General features: G+C 46.4%; 1 protein-coding gene across 50 annotated transcripts in view; it reads right to left on the minus strand.

Annotated features, from left to right (window-relative positions):
• Window positions 1–20,565, minus strand: part of LOC138922840 (heparan sulfate glucosamine 3-O-sulfotransferase 4-like) — a 205,028-nt gene that overhangs the window by 77,324 nt on the left and 107,139 nt on the right. The window contains exons 11-13 of one of the 50 annotated variants that reach the window (XM_070259288.1): window positions 13,223–13,327; window positions 12,181–12,335; window positions 6,386–6,490 (exon numbers count right to left, since the gene is read on the minus strand). The exons of the other annotated variants lie outside the window; for them this stretch is intronic. Coding sequence (XP_070115389.1) covers window positions 12,320–12,335; window positions 13,223–13,327 — 121 coding nt within the window. The 3' untranslated portion in view covers window positions 6,386–6,490; window positions 12,181–12,319. The remainder of the gene's footprint in view (window positions 1–6,385; window positions 6,491–12,180; window positions 12,336–13,222; window positions 13,328–20,565) is intronic. 50 annotated transcript variants of the gene reach the window in all.

The following is a 20,565-nucleotide window of genomic DNA, read 5'->3' on the forward strand; positions in this document are numbered from 1 at the left end:
CATTAGTTACTTTGGGTTTGTACAGCAGAAGACCCTCCTTTTGGTCAGGAGGGCTTGTTGTATGCTTCCAACCTGGAAGAAACTGTCTTTCCCCAAACTTTCAGATTCTCCTTTGCATCTGGGATCATGGCCAGCTAGTGACTACTGGGCTACTGCAAACTCTAGGTTATGTTCAAATCTCATCTATTACTTTTTCAAAAACAGAATGTCATGTGAATTTGCTAACCTATTCCAAAATATTTTGTCTTAACATGAAAACATTTCCTCCAAATTGTCATGTAAAACCAACATTCCAAGAAGATGTGCCGTATTATTCTGAGTTACCCACGTCACTCACCCAGTGCTATGGACTTCTGGGGGCAGCATATCCCTGGTTTAAAAGAATAGACTTAGGGAAGAGGTTACAGACTCAAATTCCTACAGGGATCAGACAGGTAAGACAGAAAAGTACAGAATAGAGTGAGCACAAGCCAGTCCAAGGTGGGCAGCTGCTACTCAGCTCCACTGAGTGTGGCTAGCTGGGACTGTCTTTTTAATCCCCATGCAGGCCAACCACGTCTGCAAGATGAACAAGGTCTAGGCAGGACCACGTCCCCACCTCTGATTTTGAACACACATTCCTCTAGTTTTCCATCTAAGCCACGGGCAATGCTTAGACTGTTGCTAACATCTGTTCTCCAAATACCCAGTATTTTTCTTCTTATAAAAGATATTTCTTTCAAATAGAGATAAGGCATTGAAGCTTCGTCATATATTTATTTAGTGAAACTACATTATACGTTCCGAAAATCAGAAAGCTTTACCTATGCAATCTCTAGAAGGAGAATTACCCTTTTCCAATAAGTACACTCACATTTTATGTGACATTTTTAATAGCCTAGAAGTTTCAACCTCAACCGGCAATGTTTGAATTGGTTTCAATTTAGCAAGTATTGGGAAGAGAATAATTTGGCAGCTCCTTCTTGACACATGTCAGAGGCAGGGCCCTCCCATGAGAATCTGGTGTTCATAAAAGGAATTTTCCCATTCATGCTGCTGACAGCATCCCTCACAGCACAGTCACATGGCTGTCACTCTTGAGGCTGACACCAGCCTCTGAAATTACAGGGGATTTTTTTTTGATAACTCAATATAATCAAGAATTTGATCTGAACTATTAAGAGTGGGAAAAATTCATTTAAAAACTGACACCGGTGACCTTTACAATGATGTATTGTGGCTCTTGTACAACATATATTCAAAGGCGACCATTTGCGTGATTTACCTGTAATAAAATGTCCTCTACGAGGAACAACATCTCATTGTTTGGAGAGTCCATTGTTAAGTCAAGAAGAAAGTTTAATTGGTATAAACTGAAAAGATAAAGAGTTATCTACTCTGTCACTCCGAACTCCTCCAATATTTTAGTCACAAATCATTTTAGAATAATAACAATGGTGATAACGATAATGATCTAGCTAACTAGATTGAGTACTTACTAAGCGCGGAGGATTGGGCTGAGTGCTTCGTGCACAGTTTTCTCTAAATCCTCTCAGCACATCAGGGCAGGGCTGATAACATCCCTGGGACCCGAGAGGAGACTGAGGCCCAGAGGAGCGAGCGGAAGCTGCCGAAAGTTTCAGAGCAGGGACTCCAGCCGCCGTCTGATGCCAGGGACTGTGTTCTCAGCCGCCTCACTGCCCAGAAAGTCGGAGGGCCCTTCTGAAATCAGCTACCCGACCTTCCATTCTGCACAGTAATACCAACTTCCTGATCTTTCGCCCCATATTTGGCCATTTTCCAGTCTTCCCCAGCTCAGTGACTATCGCCACCTTCCATTTCAGCTGCTCAAGCCAGAAATCCAGGAGATGTTACTGATTCACATCCTCCCTCCCTCCCTGGCCAAATTCAACCCAACGCCAAGACCTGCTGATTGTACCTCTGGCAGTAGAATTGTACTGGTCCAGCTGTATCCTGCTGATACAATTGTATCAAGTCACTCTCTACATCTCCATCACCACCAGCCTTGTCCAAGCTGCCAGCTCGCCAAATACTGAACAGCCTCCACCTTCACTCTGGTCTGTGTCCAATTTGTGCTCAGTATGGCTGAGTGATATTTTAGAAACGCAAACGCCACCCTTCTTGCTCGAAATCATTTGAATAAAGAATAAAGACTAGAACCCACAAGATGGCAAACAGGCCCTGAACCCTGCCTGCCCAGGACCCGACCTCTCCCCATTTGTCTCATCCACTTCCTCTCTTCCTGTCTGTGCTTCAGTCACACTGGACGTTAGGTTTTTGAAAGCTCTGTGCTCCCTCTGATCACAACTGCTGTGCATGCTGTTCCCTCTGCCCAGAATTCTCTTCCTTTCCTCTTCATCTGGTTACTTCTATTCATCCTTCAAATTTCAGCTCATTACCATTTCCTCAGGGAAGCTGAGACAGTGAAGGTCAACCCCTCTCACAGAGCAACGCACTTCTCTTGAAACACTCACCACACTTGCAATGTTGTATTTACGTGTGACCGCATGATTAAGGGGCTATTTATTTGGACTAACTACAAATAAAATCTTTGTGAGTGACTGAAATTTCTGACTTAACGACCAGGCAGAGGCAGCTTGGTGGAATGGTAATTGTATATGCTCCGAGGTCAGGAAGCTGAGTTCAAATCCTGACTCTACTTAACCAGCTGTGCAACCCTGAACAAAACACCTGAAGACCCTGATTCTCGGTTTTCTTGTATATAAAATGAGGATGGTGCCAACACACTTCGTTCCCGGGCTGTTGTTAAGGTTACACGCGAAAGAGAGGTGAAGACATCTAGCTCACAGCTCCTGCCGCATGCTAAGGATTCAACGAGCATTTGCTGGAGACTCATAAATACAACAATATGCATTGATTTCCAAGCAATGTTGCTGTGTAAAAAAGCAAATTGCAGATGATCAAAAGGTACAAACTTCTGGGGATAAGATAAAAAAGTACTACAGGTGTAAGGTACAGCATGATGAGTACAGCGAACACTGCTGGATGCTGGGTCTGAAAGTAGCTAAGAGAGCAGATTCCAAGAGTTCTCATCACAGGGAGAAAAACAGTTTTTTCTTGTGGTAATCATTTCACAATATATGTAAGTCAAATCAGTACGCTGTACACCTTGAACTTACACAGTGCTGCGTGGCAATTATATCTTAATAAAACTGGGAAAAAAGAAAGCAAATTGCTCCGAAATACATACAATATAATACCATTTAAACATCCATGAAAGAATACCGCAAAGTACATATCTATAAAGGAGAAGGAATAGAAAGTCCTTTGTAGGATTGGGAAAGTCCAAATATAATATTGGGATGGGGTTTGAGAAGAAGCCTGAAGTGAAGACTGAAGTAAAGGGACATTGGTCTGACTGCTCTGAAAAGGACAACATATCCATATACGGGTGAAGAAATGTTGACTAGCTAAAGAAGACCTGGAAATCACTCCAGCCAATTCACTGAGCTACGAGCTTCCTGTCTTTCTGGTTAACACTATAGCCCTCTGTGCCCAGAACTGTGCCCAGATTAGCAGGAACACTCAATAAATATAAATTAGAAAAACGAAAAGATGTACCTTAAAGAACAAATAAAATGACACAATGACGTAAAAAGTGCTTTAAAAATGTTTAACAGATTTGGTCACCCAAGTACTTCAAAATCTCTGAGACATATATAAGTTCTGGAAACAGACAATGGTGATGGTTGCCCAACACTATGAATGTACTTAATGCCCCTGAATTGGACCTTTAAAAATGGTTAAAATGGTAAATTTTCTTATACATATTTTACCACAACAAAAACAATGCTCATAAATATCTTTCTTCTGAGTGTAAAAAAATAAGTAAACTCAGCATCTGAATTACCACGAATTCTTTATTAATTATATTTTTCACTGTCACCTTGCCCTATCCTTCAATATAACCAATTTCTCCCCACGAGTAGCTGGAGCGTCAAAATGACTCAAGTGTCTAGAAAGCAGGAAATTGTCATTACGCCACAGGCAGAAAAAAACAAGAATTGGCTTGATTTTCTGGTAGACAGCAGATATGTGATTTTCAGGGACAACAGCCATGAATGGAGCTGATGTTAAAACAGAGGGCAGGGAAGCCAAATCCCCATGGTTCTAACTGCAAAAACTGGAAATATGGGCAATCAGGCGTAGCTTTAAAAATGCAACCATTCTGGAAAGTAGAAGAAGGTTCGGAAGAGGAGTCACAAGCTATAAATAAAAGCAGCATTGAGTTAAAGAGAGAATTAGATTGATGAAAAGAAACACAGTGGAAAACTGAAAAGAATCCTTTCACTGATAACGACGTCTTCAAACATATTTGCAATCTACAAAATATGAAGGAAAAAAAGAAGAACGAGATTCCTCTGATATGAGAAATTGCAGCAAGGCAGATTGGCTAAATAGCTCCCAATCCTTCTCTTTTTTTCAAAGAAAGCAGCAAAATGAGGGGTGGATTAGGTTTTCTTTGTGTTAAGTGGGGAAAGAAAATGCTGATTACAACGAAAGCATTTGACAGGACACCCCATACCATTGAAACAGACAAGCTATTACCCCAAGAGAACTAAAATCTATGAAAAGTATTTTTAAACTAGTAAGCCGATAAGACTGGAAGTTTGATTTCGTACGCTCAACTCTGCAAAAATATATGAATCAATTTTATTTTAACTTATCTGGATCTTCTAATTTAATAAAAATCTCATTAATTTTAAATGAGGTCAGAACATTAACAAAACAAGCTGATGTCTGATTTGCCTGCATTGGATTATCCAATATTTCTTTTTTTGTTTTTGAGGAAGATTAGCCCTGAGCTAACTGCTGCCAATTCTCCTCTTTTTGCTGAGGAAGACTGGCCCTGAGCTCACATCCATGCCCATTTTCCTCTACTTTATATGTGGGACGCCTACCACAGCATGGCTTGCCAAGCGGTGCCATGTCCGCACCCGCGATCCGAACCGGCGAACCCTGGGCCACCAAGAAGCAGAACGTGCGAACTTAATCACTGAGCGACCGGGCCAGCCCCTATCCAATATTTTTCTTAAAGAACAGTGGGCTATCCAGGCAGCTGTAGATGCACCCCTCTTTAACTAATCCAACACTGTTTAATCAAGTTTGCTCTGAAGTAATCCTGAGACCCCAGAGATGTCAGTAATCAGATTCAGAGGGTATGCAGTGTAACTTGGTAAAGTGTAATATATTCTTCTTATAAATTGAATTCCAAACTATATTGTTAAGATCCAACAGTGGAGAAAATCTAAGCGTGAGCTAGAGAGAATTGGTATGAAACACACAGAAAAGGTGGGAGGCAGAGAGACAGCTCGTGGGAAGGGCACATGCGCTGAGTTCTGTGATGCTGAGCAAATGGACACCAGCAAAAGACAGAGGTCTTTCTATTTGGTGGCTGAGTTTGTTTTTGTTTTTCTGTACGGTTAGACTTTTCTGGAGGGAGAAGCAGGAAAGGAGAAAACACTAGATAAGCATGACTAGAACATTTTCATTCCCATAACTTCCCCAAAAATCAAAAGACAAGAAGGAGAATTGTACATAATTTTTACACATCTTTTCTCAGACAGTGAAGGAAAACAATTATGTTCAATTTTAAGTTGAAAGTACAACGTGGGTGGTCAAAATCTCGGCTATGGGGTCAGATGACCTGGATTAAGGTCATGACTTCATCACTTGCTAGCTGTGTGATGTTGGATATGCTACGTGTACACTCAACGTCTCAGATTCTGCCCCTGTCAATGCCGATGACAGCACTCATCACACAAAGGCAGGTGAAGATTAAATGAGTTTGTGGGAAGCTCATGTTTCCGTGAACCAGACGTGAGCCATGTGTAAGAGAGAAGGTTCTATCCAAGAGGACAACTTGGAAGGAAAAACGGAATCTCAACAGAAAGAGATGAAGTGAAATCGCGTTTTCCTAAGGGCTGAGAAGAAGTTGTAAGTGATAGTGCAGAAACAGCGATGCAATTTCTGTCATCAAGAGAATCGCTGGTGAGAGAGCTCCAGCAATTAGGGATGTCGATGTGTATGGGAATCTCCAAAGAAACCCCAAAAGCAACCACGAGCAAAAGAGCCTGCTTGAAACATCTGCCAATTCCAGGAAGTGTGCTGATACCAGCTCACGACAGTCCAGTCAAGGAAACACTTTCATGTCCCCTCTCCTCTCCCTTGTCCCCTCTCCAGCGCTGGAGAAGGCAGAAACTGTGGTCAGCAGATGAGGGAGGAGATAGAAGCTGGTCACCTCCCTGTCATGACAGCAAGCTGCCCTGTGTGTGGCAAGCCCAGAAACCACGTTTAAAGCTTTAGCAATTGCACTGGACTGAATATGTTAATTATTGATGTGCAACTGAGTTTTGCAACTTACAGGGGCTGTAGGACCTTCTGTTACTGAATAGGTACCAAAAAGTCAGTAGGGCCTTCCAGAATTTTCATCCAGAGGCAGCAACAGAATCAGCCCCACTGAGTAAATCTGAAGAAACAATAGAAGACAAAAATAAAGTTCCTTTAGGATTATATCGCACAAATCAAGCTCACTTGACGTAGTGGTTAAATGTTTCTAAGGTGCCTAGTTACCGCTAAAAACGATTGTCATTGGGCATTCACTGCATCACAGAGACTGTGCTCAACACTTACCAGGCAACATCTCATTTAACCTTCACAACCACCCTGTGCAGTGAGCACTGTCATCATCCCCATTTTACAGATGACAGAACACTGATAACTTGCCCAAGCTCACACAGATTAGTGGCAGAGCTGAGATTACAAACCACTATGCCAATTCTTTGCTTCTCCTCCTTCTTTTAGGATGACTTACATAATAAAATAAAAATAATAATCATTTGTTTAGGGCTTACCCTCTGATTTACATGGATAAGCTCAAATTACTCTCCACAAGAGCCCCTCTGATTGCCCACACTTTACTGATGCAGAAACCGAGGGAGAGAGAGTAGGTGGCCCACGATTATCTGGCCTGTGAAGGCTAAACTGAGATCTGAACCCGGGCAGTTTGGCTCCAAAGACCGTGCTCTGAACCAGTGTGACCCACTGCTTTATAAACCGTACCTTACTTTATAAACTGTAAAGTGCCACACGAATGTCAAACGGGACCACGATTACTAGTATTACAGCTTGGCCACATGGAAGGGGAAGGGCTTGGACTGACCTACAGTAACAGGCAGGGCATGTCCGGCAAAGGCCCGGAGGCAGCAGTGGGCACAGCGACGCCAGGAGCTGCTCTCACAGAGGAACTCATTCACAGCGGCAGCAGCCAGGAAAGTGACTCGAGCAGAGAATAAACCATAAATCCATGGAACAACTGCTCGCCTGCATGCACCCACTTGCCTCCTAGGACCCTCTCATCACTCACGCTAAGAAGAAACGGAGCAATAACCAACCAGGGGAGCTCGGAAGGACATCAGTGGAAAGGGACTCCTCCTTTGGCGATGCCAGAGCCATAAATCTGCCACTTGCCAGGACGCCATGCCAGCTGTGGCACACGGGTGCCGTCCATCTTCCTCTGCCCCACCAGGAATGCCCCTTCTTGTAAACAGCAGTGGGCGGTGGTGTCGTTACGATTGTTTTTACCCTCCTGGTACTCTGCCTGACTTCATGGAGTGAATTGAAAATGAGTTGGCTCAGCGGAAAAGGAGTTTGTACTTTTCTCTGAAGACCAATCCGGATTTGAATGTGCCTGCTCTGAGCAGCTCGAGAAAAGTGAATTTTGTTTGGAATATCTGAAAAGCGGTCTGCAGCACAGGAAACATTTTTTTCTCACTTTTAAGGTCAGATGATCTGGATTCCTCAGGGTCCAGCACAGTCCATGTCTGTCAATAGTGAGCAGCCGGTAAACGTTAGTTTACTGTTGGCTGGCTGGATGATGAAATGAATAAAAGAAGGAAGGAATGAAATGATGCGGGACAAAGAACGAATAAAGACTTCAAGATCATACACACTTAGGCTTGAATCCTGCTCAATTACCAACTTCCTGTGTGACTTCAACCATGCCTCTTAACCATTCTGAGCCTGTTAATTCATTTGCAAGAGGAGATAATAACAGCCACAGTGATGGACTTCTGTTCTCTGTTTTGTTGTGTTTCACTCCAGCCTCCACTTATTCTACTTCCTGTAACAGCCTGATTCTGGTTTCCAGACTACCTCTCTCCCATCCTCAGTACCATGGTCATTAGGGCGGATCTCACTCCCCCCACAGCCCGGGGAGCCACCCCTAACTTTAGCCCAGTGTGTTGCATTCTTATGGAGAAAGTAATGCATCAGGGGCAGGACCATGGCTCAAGTAAGGCCAATCACAGCTGTATATTTCTCAGGTTTCTCCAGAGAAACAGAACCAAAAGGTGGGGGAGAGAGAGAAAATGGATACAGATATAGACATAGACACAGACAGTATAGATATATCTAGATGTAGACATAGGCATATGTCTGTATGATAAAGATTTATAGATAGATAGATCTATAGAGACAGACAGATTCAACTGATTGGATGAGGACCACCACACTGTGGAGGATAATCTGCTTTCCTCAAAATCTACTAATTTAAATATTAATCACATTTAAAACAAATACCTTCACAGCAACATCGAGACTGGTGTTTGACCAAACAACTGGGCACCAGAGCCTAGCCAAGCGGACACATCAAGTTAAGCAGGCCAGCAGCCAGTAAGATTCACGTCAGCTCCTGTTGGAGCCGTAAGAGAAGCAGGCTTGCTCCATCCTGCAGGACTTGAGCCTGGAAGGATGCGCAGGGAGCAGACTGAGGGCGGGAGGGGAAGGGCTCAAAGGGAGGGCATGAGGCCAGGCCCCAGGGGGTTTCCGCCTCAGCGAGCCAGGCAGCCCACGCGGAGCTGACAGCCTCCAGAGTGGCTGTCCCCAACCAAAGGGCCTCTGTCCCCAGAGACCGTCTGTGAAGCCAAAGAGTTGTGCGATGGTGTACGAGAGATACCACACGCACCGGGGAAGCCCTGCTTAAAATTAGCTAGATTTTAAAAAATACATGTCAACATTTATATATATATTATACTTATATACCAATCGAAATACATATTTTATACGTATGTGTACATATATGTGTGCATCTTAGATTCTTTAAAAAATCAAATAGCATAGAAGAATCTATTGAAAAATCAGTCTGCCTCCCACCTGTGACCTGCCATCCACCTGGCCCCACCGAAGAATCAGACACTGTGCCAACGTCTTCCCCACCCGCCAGGACCGCCCACAGCTCAGCCGGTGTGCATCTGCACAGGCCTCTTTCTATGCAAACGAAAACACACGATACACAGAACGCTTTGTTTTAATTATTTCCCCTTAAAATGCACCTAGGAATCACGCCGTCCTGGCATGTCGTAGGGCCACTCAGTTTCTTTTTAGGGCTGCACCTTTCTTAACTCCCCCCATCAAGGGACATTCAGGTTTTGTCCATGTATCTCCTGGGTGACTTTATATATATATAACATAATATCTATTTATATTTTACATATCTATATATATTTAATATACTTTATATTATGTATTATAAAATATTATAATGGTATATTATGTTATTTATGTGAAATTTTTAGAGAAGAGAATGCAGAAAGTGAAAAGAAGGCGAATTATTTTCTAAGGAATTGAGTTACTCAAGAAACTCTTGCATCCCTTGGTGGACAGTTGGAGTAAGACCCAGAGCTAACAGCTGCAGCCTTCCCCACTAGGTTTTATAATACGAAGGCGATCAGGCAGGATGAGTTGGTTCCCGATGGTTCGGTGGAACAGTCTATCTTTGGGGAGAGCGCTGGCCTTCAAAGCCCACAGACCTGGGTTGGACTGTTGTCTGCCACTTACTGGCCGGGTGATCTAAAGCCTTGGAGCCTCAGTTATCCCATCTGTAAAATGGAGATGATGCTTCATGAGATCGAGTGAAGATGAAATCCGGAAACATGCACACAGTTCTTAGCTCAGTGTTAGCGAATCTAAATCCGTTTCTCTTACAATCTTTTCATCCCCCTAAGGGCTCTTCTTTTCAGAATGCACAATTGTTCAGCCACACGAGCCGGCAAGGCAGAGGCAAGACTTGGACTAGCTCTCTTCTAGAACGCCAAGAAACGGTGAGCATGGGTGTTGGGGTGTCCACCAGGTAGCTTTGCAATGTGCGTCCCGCCCTCCAAACTTGCCTACTATGTCCCAGGCTCTGTGCCAGTCCCTGGGAATTCACAAATGAGTAAGTTCCCAAGGATTCCCAAGTGAAGTAAAACCAGCGCAGGAAGAAAAGCTCAGTGAGGATGACAGCACGCGATGATCACTACCGCAGGAGTTTACGTCAAACGTGCTGAGGGCAGGAGAAGAAAGTCCGGGAGAGTTACAGCAGGAGGATGCCCCGGCCCTCGATTTTACAGGAGAAAGACTGTTCCTGATGGCACAGAGAAGGGTGTCCTCGCGGACTGGGAACACCACTGTCCGATGCGCCGCAGCTCTCACGTGGATGACCGCAGGGCTCTCTGACTGCTCTCTGTTTCCTCCCTTGGCCCACACAGTCGATTCTCAACACAAGAGCCACAGTAATGCTGTGAAGACATGAAGTCAGTGGCATTTCTCCACTCAAAGCTCTCCAATGTCTTCCCATCTCACCCAGGATAAAAGTCACAGTTTCTACAGCGATCTTCCATGTTCCTCAAACCCGGTAGGTACTCCTCCACCTCAGGGCCTTTGCACCTGCTGTTAGCCCTTCCAGGAATGCTCGTCCCCCAAGTATCCACAAGACTTATTCTTTCACCTCCATTCTTCTCCACAGTGCTCTCATCTTCCGTCACAATATTTAATTTAGTCATATATTCAAGGTAGAAGCTCTATATTCTTGTGCTTTCTGCTGCATCCCCAATGCCTAGAGCTGTGCCTGACACATGGAAGGTAAACAATAACCATTTGCTGAAAAAAATGAGTGATTACTGAATCCTGGCAAAGCTATGGAGGTGTGAAGGAGACCAGCAGGTTTTAGAGAAACAAACAAAACAGACAAAGTGGGGACTGGAAATGTTAATTCTGAGGTTGGGTCAGTTGCAAGATGACTGACTTCACTCACCAACGCCGACAGGCTAACGTGCTTGAGTCCAGAGAGACTCCCCACCCACACATCAGGGGGCAGCGGAGACACGGAACGCCTTTCAGAGAAGCAGCACTAGAGAAAGGGGTGCAGGACGGCACCAATCAGGGGGAAGCGGATTAAAACGGGGAGGGAGCATTGGCTAAGCAACACCCACGGAATAACGCACCTTGTAGTGACGGCATGCATATTTGGGGATTTTCGCTAAATTTTGTTGCTAAAAATAAATGCATTGAATCAGGAGAACTCGCCAAGCAGGCACGGCCCTGCAGAAACCAGACTCCTGCAAGCCAGGACTTCGAACTCATGGTTCACTCCTATCAGAAATAAAGGAGGTCAGAGACAATCGGTCTCTGCCATGAAGGAGTATGCACTGGTGGAGAGATAACAAAAGTCAATGGATTCATTATCATACCAGAGAAGAGAGTGCTAGAGGAGGACAGGAGAGAGGGCAAGTAATTTGGCTTAGGTGCCTTGCAGAAGCCTTCTCCAAAGGAAGCGTTATCAGAGCTGGGTTTTGAAGGATAAGTAGGAGTTTGCCATTGGAGAAGAGGAGACAGGGCATACCATACAAAAGAAAGAGCACATGCAAAGGCAAAAGCTATGAGCAAGTACAAACTATCTGGAGACCAGTCAAGAAATTCAGTGGAAAGTGATTACAGGGTACAAGTGGGGGGAGAGGGCGTGGCTTTTTGCACCCAGCTGGACTTGGGGCACCTGAAACCGTAAGGCCTGTGTGTCAGGCTAAGGACTCTGGAGTTGATTCTGTACCTAACGCACAGCCAGAGGAGGTCTGCAAGCAGCAGGCGAGATGAACGGACCAACGTAGGGAAGGCTTTTCCCACTAAACATATAACAAGCCCTGGTGTTTTCTAATGACAGAATCCGCGACCCTTCAGCCATGGAACATTCTGCAGACATGTGCCGCCTTCCTTTATGGGAGGGCAAGAGGCAGGCAACAGTTGCTCACCCTGCAGACACAGGCCAGCAACACTCATTGTCCAGATTCATTCTCTAGAACCCTCAGTATTGATGTCCCTCCCGCTGCAGGCCCTTAGGAAACCAACCTCCGGCACATCACACAGACAGCGTGGCGGGGGACCTCCCAGAAAAACAGAATGAGGTGCGCTTCTGCTCCTGGAACTCTTGATGGATCAACCTGCCAGTTCGCAAACTACACATAAACGTGGTGGGTTCCACAGCAGCTCAGTCACCAAGGCCCCTGCAGAAATAGCATCCTGTTTAGTCAGTGCTACAAGAGAAATCCCTGCGATGCACGATCGTGCAGAAGAAAAATAATAACATCACCAGATTTTAAGCTACGAGCTGGGGCAAGATGCGTCAAAGGTCCCCGTGTCCCTGGAAATTCAGTGCTGTCCGAGAAAGGGACAGTGGGTGAAGAGTACGCTGCGCTATGCCCACCAAGATTCATGCAAAACGATGCAACAGACCAAGTAGGCGCCTTGTATGGAAGAGGTGGTCCTACGTAATAATGACAAACACTTGTGCAGTGCCTGCTGGATGTCAGACACCGTTTTGGGCATGTTATACATAGGACATCATTTGATCATCACAGTGAGGTAGGAACTATTATTATCCGCACTTTACAGATGAGGAAACTGAGGCACAGAGAGATTAAGTAAGTTGTCCAAGGTCACACAGCTCATAAGTAACAGAGCCGGCGTTGAAACCCAGTCTGGCTTTAGAGTTCATGGGCTAAACCACCATTGCCACAGCAAAGGACGAGGGCATTTCTTGAGCACAGAGACCTGAGTCTGAATCACAGTCACTCCAGCTCTCCAGCTCTAAGTCTTTGCGACAGTTACTTAATTTTCTGAATCTTGATTTTCCCAACTGCAAAATGGAAACATTGCTAGTGCCTCTCTCAGAAGGTCTTGAACTCACTGAGCGCCCATCACATGGCGGGCAGCCAGCAGACGTTTGCTAAATCCCAGGTTGAGAAGCCACCCGAAGGGCTCTCGCCGTGGCTGCTTACTCTTATTCAAGTGCTCACTCTTCCTAAACATTAACCACTTCCCACAAAATGCCTGGTTTGACCCATTCGCCCTGCCCTCCAGTCACCGTGGACTGAACCTCCGCCTGACCCACCTGCGTGGACGGTTCTCAGGGTCAAAGCTGCAGATCCTGGAGTGTTTCTTGAGCGGTGGCTCCGCTCCCTGCTGCTCCCGCAGGAAAACCCCGCAGGACCGACATCTGGAACGACAGTGCGCCCCATGATGCAGCCAATCACCGCAGGCCTCTGGGCGATGTCGTTCTGTCACCAAGATGCGCTGAGACTCGCCGAGGGCCTAGCGGGGCTGGTTTAAAAGGACGGGCCACTCAACTTCAAAGTCAACACAAAACCATTTTTTCTGGACAGCCAGCGTTTCAAGACATTTTCAGTTTGTCAGCTTGAAAATATCTCCAAATTTAAAAATAATTTCCTGTTTTCAAAGTCAGCAATATTTATCAAGCCGCTAATAAGTACCTGCCACCATGCCAGGTACTGGAGCTAAAAGGATCAATAAGATGTGACCTCTGTCCTCAAGGAGCTTTTCATCTATTAGAGAGAGAGGCACGACGAAGGTCCATTCCGTGTTATAAGTGGTCTGAGGGCTTATAAACAGAATGCCTTGGGACTGGACAGGAAGGAGCGTTTTGGTCTGCCTGGCGAGGGGTCCAGTCATGGGAGGCCCCACGTGCAGGCAATAGGACAGAAACATCGCCAAAGCTCAATGGTAAAAACATGAAGACACTGGCTGTAAGGAGCACAGAAGTCAGCCTGGACCAAGGAGAGGCATTTCTGAACGCTTGCGGAGATCCCGTCTGGGAACAGAATGCGAAGTGTGGGCAGACGCGGAGCCAGACAGTTCTCTGCGACATTTAGGTGCCCTACACCATACGCAAGGAGCTGTGGGACATAGATACTTATGATGTGTGGCACGTACAGATAGATACAGGGGTCTCATCCAACTTCTTTTTCCCAATAGAGCATCCCAATATTTACTCCTCCTGGTCCCAGAATGTTCGTAAGAGTCCCTTTGATAACCTTGTAGGCATCCAATCAACCTCCTTGCAGAGCTGAACAGGCCATCTCTGCCTTTGGTCTGCAACCTCCGTTCCCCGTCCCTTGACGTCACAGCCACCTCTGATTCCCAAGCTTGCATTAGACTTGTAACATTCAGGTGTGAAAATGAAATGTCAAATTCTTCTCACTCCGTCTCAAAGAGAATGGTGAGACAGTTAGAAAGGACAAATTCCTCAGACTTAAATGTCTCTCACTTTTCAAAGACTCTTTCTAGAATTTCAAATACACTGGGCCTCCCTGGGCTCTAGTGGCTTTTACAGTTTACATTTCCATGTTGCAGCTGAAAGGTTGGGATTTGCGGTAAAAGCCTGCAAGAAGAAAAAGTAACTAATATTTGCTCAATCCCTATTATGTGCCTGAAACAGGCTAAATATTTGCAGCCCATTAAAATGCTGCAAGGTAAGGATGGTGATCTAAGTATTTCAGTAACTTACCCAGGATCACACAGCTTAAATGCAGAATTCAAACCAGAATAGTTGACTCCAAAGCATAGGTCCTTTCCATGACAACCTACGAGACCCCTTTAATGATACCTAAATGGGCCAACAGTGAGGCACTCGGAGTGATGCTATGCATGACACTGAACACACAATCCTCTCTTCAAGGCCCAGTTTAAGACTGTGGCTTGGGCAACTAAGCTAATCTTGAGTGTGATAAGAGCAGCCCAATTATCATCTTCCAGTATTTGTCACAACAAGAATCTCCTAGAACACAGGTCAGCAAGCGACAGCCGGTGTGCCACATCTGCCGGCTGCCATGTTTGCAAACAAAGTTTGATTTCACGCCACAATGGCAGAAGTGAGTAGTTGACAGAGCCCACACAGCTTGAAAAACCTAAAATACTTGCTCTCTGTCCCTTTACAGGAAGAGGTCAGCCAACCTCTGGGCGAGAAACATGATTCCATCGTCTACTAAACGCTGTTTGAAGCCAGAAGGTAACAAAGAGGTGGGGAGGGGGTCAGAATGATACAAAACCATCAATAAAACCATACTGAGAACGGTGATGGGTAATCTTGTCCACTGGACAGGGCTGGGGAAGGGATGCCCAGATACCTGGAGAACACTATTTTGGGGGTGTCCGCGAGGTGTTTCTGGAAGGGACTAAAGCAGCCGACGGAGTAAAGAAGATCCGCTGGCAGCACAGCGGCTGGGCAACTCCACTCGCTCAAGGGCCCAAACGGGAAAAAGGGGAGGGAGGGTGAGTTCCCTCTGTCTCTCAGAGCTGGCACGTCCATCGTCCCCTGCCCTCGGACATCCGAGCTCCTGGTTCTTGGGCCTTCAGACTCAGACTGAATTCCACCACCTGGTTTCTGGTCTCCAGCTCGCAGGTGGCAGAGCAGGGGACTTCTCAGCCTCCATGACCACGTGAGCCAATTCCCATGACAAATGTCCCCTTAAATATGTCTGTATATATCCTCTTGGCTCTGTTTCTCCGGAGAGCCCTGACTAATACAAGCACTGTCATATGCGCTCAGCATGTCTGCTCCTGTGCTCCAGGCTAGGCACCAGCGAGACAGGGACTCATCATTGGCGCCTGGGCACCTATGACTACCCGCCACTGGAGTAGGTTCTGGGAGAGTGACAAACCACACAGTCGGGTGAGATGCATCCTTCATAATCTCCACTTCAAAGGATTTACAACTCCATGGGGTATACAAATTATGACAACACAGTGTAAGGAGGGCAGTAAGAAAGTCTAAAGACAGCAGGGTTCCAGGGGAGGAGGCAGAGAGAAGCAACTAGCTCTTTCCATGGAAGATGCCGAAAGTTTCCCAGGGTGACACCTGAACGGGGTGCTAAAGCATGGTTTGCTGAGGGGAGAAGAAGAGAAAAGGTGTGCCAAGCAGAGAGCTGAGGTTGTGCAAAGGTCCTGAGGTAGGAAATCATGTAGCATGTTAAACCAACAGCACTGAGCCATCCTGTGGCTGGAGCAGACGAGACACTGAAGAGAGAACAGCAGAGGATGAAATTGCAACATGGTAAATTAAAGGGTGGGTTCACTTCTAACTGTATCAATCCTGGTTCAAATCCTGGAGGTAGGATCGTGGTCGGTGACTTCCATACCCACGTTTCAGAGTCAGTGTGAGAGCCCCAAGTGAAAATGCATTTAAAGCACTTAGCACAGTCCCTGCCATGTCATAAACACTGACTATTCACTTTTATGATGAGTAATGTCCTGCACACTAACCGCTCTTCACGAATTGCAACATTCGGCCTCCACAGACTCTGTAAACGGCAGAGAGAAAAGTATCAGGAAACACGCAGCCGGATGAAATGTATCAACATAGGCTGCAGCGCAGAGTGTGTTCCACTTAAAAGAATGGGCTGAGCTCAAACCCAGGTACCACCCCTCCCCCGCTGTGTGGCCTGAGAGAGGTTACCTAACCTCTCTGCGCCTTTGTCTCCTGATCTGTAAACTGGAGATGACAACAAGAGCAGCCTCCTAAGCTGGTTGTGAGGACAAGATGATCATGTGACGCACTCAGCCCAAAGCCTGGTGTCTAAGGAGTGGTCAATAAATGCTGGCTATTCACTTCTCCTCAAGGCCATCATGACTGGAGTGAAAGGAGAATATGCTTTCTTTCTCACACTCTAGGAAGGCCCGATGGAGGAGGAAAGGCTTTTATTCATCTCTTGGCAAAGGCACTTTAGATTCTAGACATCTCTAGTAAAAGCAGAGAAAACTATTCACCCGGTGGGAGGCATCTACGAATCTGGAAACTTCTAAGTTCCAATCCAATTTTAAACACTCTGTCCATCATCTTTCCTGGAAACCACTGGGTTAGCAATGCAACAGTACTTCCTACTCTGCATTTTGTTCTCAGAAATGCAGCAAAAAAACCTTGGCATGACCACCAAAACCACGGCAATCAACTAGAAGGGAGAGGAAGCTGCAGGACAAGAGTCCACGGGGGAAGGACCGAGGAGAGGAGAAAGCACTCGCCTGTGCCCGCGTTCCTGACCTCTCCCCACTCCCCGCTGTTGTCAACAACCTGTGAATATCAGGTCTGTCCCCAGGCTGGGGGGAATTACCCGCAGAGGCCCCTTTCATCAGCTAGGAAAGGCATCAATTAGAATACTGTTTGCTTGCTGGAAGACTATAATCCAGGCTGCTTTTCAAGCACCAACAGCTAAATAGGTGCTTATTTAAAAATCAATCTAAAAGTCAAGGTTTCCTTTTCAAATCCTTTCCATGAAGGGGCAATGGTGGCAGAATAGAGGGATAAAGCTTTGAGTGGTCCCAGCTGCTGAACACGCGTATCTCAAGGAGACTGCCACGGATTTCAGAGCATCGCAGATAGAAACGGGTTGTGAGAGGCGAACAACACGTAAAACAGCAAGATCGCCAGCCACTCAGAGGGGCCCACCACGAGAGTGAGGATGCCTGGTCCTCCTGACACCAATGAGCAAGAGGTTGCTCCCCAAGCCTGAGAGCCAGAGCCGAAGACAGCAGAGATAACTGCTTGGTAAAGGGGGAGATGGAGGGAAACGGGAGAAAGATCAAACCTCCATGCCATGCACGCACACGTGCACACACAGGATGGATGCAGGTGTGCGCACACGCACAGGCGCGCACACACACACAGATCTTCCACCAGGCACAGATAAAAAGTAAAAGGGTCTAGGAAGATCCAGCAGGACTGATTTTGCTCCTGGGAGCGATCTTCTGCTTGGGGAGAACTAGCACGCTGATTTTCACCGTCAACCCACACTGATGTCAGGTGAGTTGGAATGCCCCTTTCACGTTCTGATCAAACACAGATTTGAACCTGTGAGCACAAACTCCAATGCCTACAGGCATCAGGGAGATCACATTAGTAAGTGCAGTGGGCCAGAAGTCAACAATAGGGAGCGATGGGGACTGTGGCAAACTAGGCAGCCCCTGTCTAAAGGAAGTGCCACACTCAGCACCAGGAGTCTGTGACTGGGTAACACTGGACTCAGTGTTGTTCCATCTTTTGATTTTTGTTTTCTAAAGAAGCCAGAAACCTAGATCTTTGGGTGAAATATCCCACTTTTAAAATATTAGCCATTAACTCAAAATGGGTCTCAAAACTCTCCGGGCCAAACAAATCAAATCTGATCTCTGATGTAAACACATCCCTTCTCTCCACTGAGAAGTGTCCCATGACAGCAGGTTGTAACCCAGCCTATGACCCAAAATACCCTGGCCCGCAGGCATGCTTGGTTTGGCCCACACTATGGGTTTTATTTTGTTTTGTTGAAACTGAACTAAAATTTAAATTGAAGATATTGTGCATGAAATCTTGACTTCTGTTTCTCCCAAAGGACGAGCACTGGCAACACGGTGCACCCTCAACACCTGTGGGGACTGGATGGCGTTGAGTCACGGCCGCCCCCAGAGGACACACGCTCACTCTCAAGGTCACCAGTATTCCCACCAGGCCCCCTTCACGCACTGTCACACCTGCCCGGCCCCACTGGGCATCTGCCTTGCAGCCCCTGACAAATCCTCAAAGAGAGGAGAGGAACGGTCAAGAATGCTAGCCTAGGGGGCTGGCCCGGGGGCCAAGTGGTTAAGTGTGCGTGCTCCACTTCTGCAGCCCAGGGTTCGCAGGTTCAGATCCCAGGCGCAGACGTAGCACCGCTCATCAAGCCACACTGTGGTGGCGTCCCACCTAAAGTAGAGGAAGATTGGCAACAGATGTTAGCTCAGGGCCAATCTTCCTCACCAAAAAACAAACAAAAACAAGAATGCTGGCCTAGTGTAAAATTCCAGAGGGAGGGAAGACGTTTTAGAATAAGGCCATGAAGACGACTATGGCATTGCTTTATCCATAAGGATAAATATTTGCCTGGCAATGCGAGAAGCTAAAGTCCCCTGCACCGCTCACAGAAAGTGTGCTATGGGAATTTAAAACCAGAAGGGAAAATAAAGGTAACCGAGTGAGCTATTTTTTACCCCTTGCAACTCATGGAACTTCTTAAGGTTGATTTACAAACTCTTATTTTGAAAACCTTCTCTTTTTTCCCGTCAGTTCACATTTCTCCCTTTTCCAAGGAAGTTACATCATGGGGAAGTCAAAAGAATGCAGGATGCCGAGTCAGGCGGCTCTGCCCCAGGCAGGCTGTGTCCACCTGGTGAAATCGAGGCACCCCCCGCCCCCCCAGTCTGACTTTTTTTGTCTTTAAAATGGGATGATGAGACCCTCTTCCGTCACAGAGGTACCGCGAGGATAAGATGAAGCAGTGCACACGGAAGCACATTAGACTGTCACTGTCTGCCATGAGTTAGTTTTCATGTATCATCTTTTGCACCCCACGCCTCAAACGCAGGCTCTATGAAGTCATGGGTTTGTTTTCTTCATCACTGTACCCCCCGTGCCTGGCAGATATTAGGCATTCAAGAAATAATTCTTAATTAAAAAATGAGGTGTGTGTACATAGATGACTGATAGATGGAACAAAAAGTAGATGAGAGAGAGAGAGAAGTGACAGATGAGTGAGTGAGTGAGCAGGAAAGACAGACAGACAAAATTATCACCACTAACACTCTCTATATCTCTCCTCTCCGGACACTGACCTAGAAAGTTTGGCCACCGTCTGCCAAACTCTTTTGGCTGCAATAACTAAAATCTTTATGTAACTTATATCCCACTCACTTGCCCTTGGGTGGACATACTCCTTCCGCAAGTGACTCTATGCTGAAAGGTCCCTGGTATTTCACTGAAGGAGACGAAGGCATTACGTGCCTCCCGGGTACCAGATGCTAGGGGAGGTACCTTCCTCACCTCATCCTCACAACCCTGGGAGGGGGCATTGTTGTTGGTCCAGCTCACAGCACGAGAGGTGAGGCTCCGATTGGTTAATCAAGCTTCCGAAGACCACGCAGCTCTTAAGTGGTGGTGTCTGGTTTTCAACCTCGCCCTCTGACCCAAATCCAGAGAGATTCCCACATCCCTGACAGAATAGACTAGACGAGCCCGGGAAGGTCTTTGCATCATTCTGGGATTCTGGACTTGCTACTCAACACACCTGCTCTTCCTGGGCCCACTCTCTAACACAGCGGCCGATTAACACACCAGCCGTTAACCAGTCTGGTAACTTAGCTTTGAGCCAAGCCCTCGCCCCGACAATAGATACTGGGAGTGTGCAAGTCGGCCACGGTCCAGCCATTTCAAACTCCCCCTCCCAGCACTGCCCACTTGGCAAAGTAACATGGCTTTGTCTGAGTTGGCCACTGACTGGACTGGAACACAGCATCTGACTCAAAGAAGATACCTCCATAGGTTGGCCAACGATTACCATGAGGCTTCGTACAGAGGGCTCTGCCCACTAGGGGGCGATGGTACTTGGTTAAGCCAACAGGATGCTCTCTCTGCACTAGTCCAAGTAAATTCAC

The sequence above is a fragment of the Equus caballus genome, unplaced genomic scaffold, assembly GCF_041296265.1.
Source record: "Equus caballus isolate H_3958 breed thoroughbred unplaced genomic scaffold, TB-T2T haplotype1-0000016, whole genome shotgun sequence".
NCBI lineage: Eukaryota > Metazoa > Chordata > Mammalia > Perissodactyla > Equidae > Equus > Equus caballus.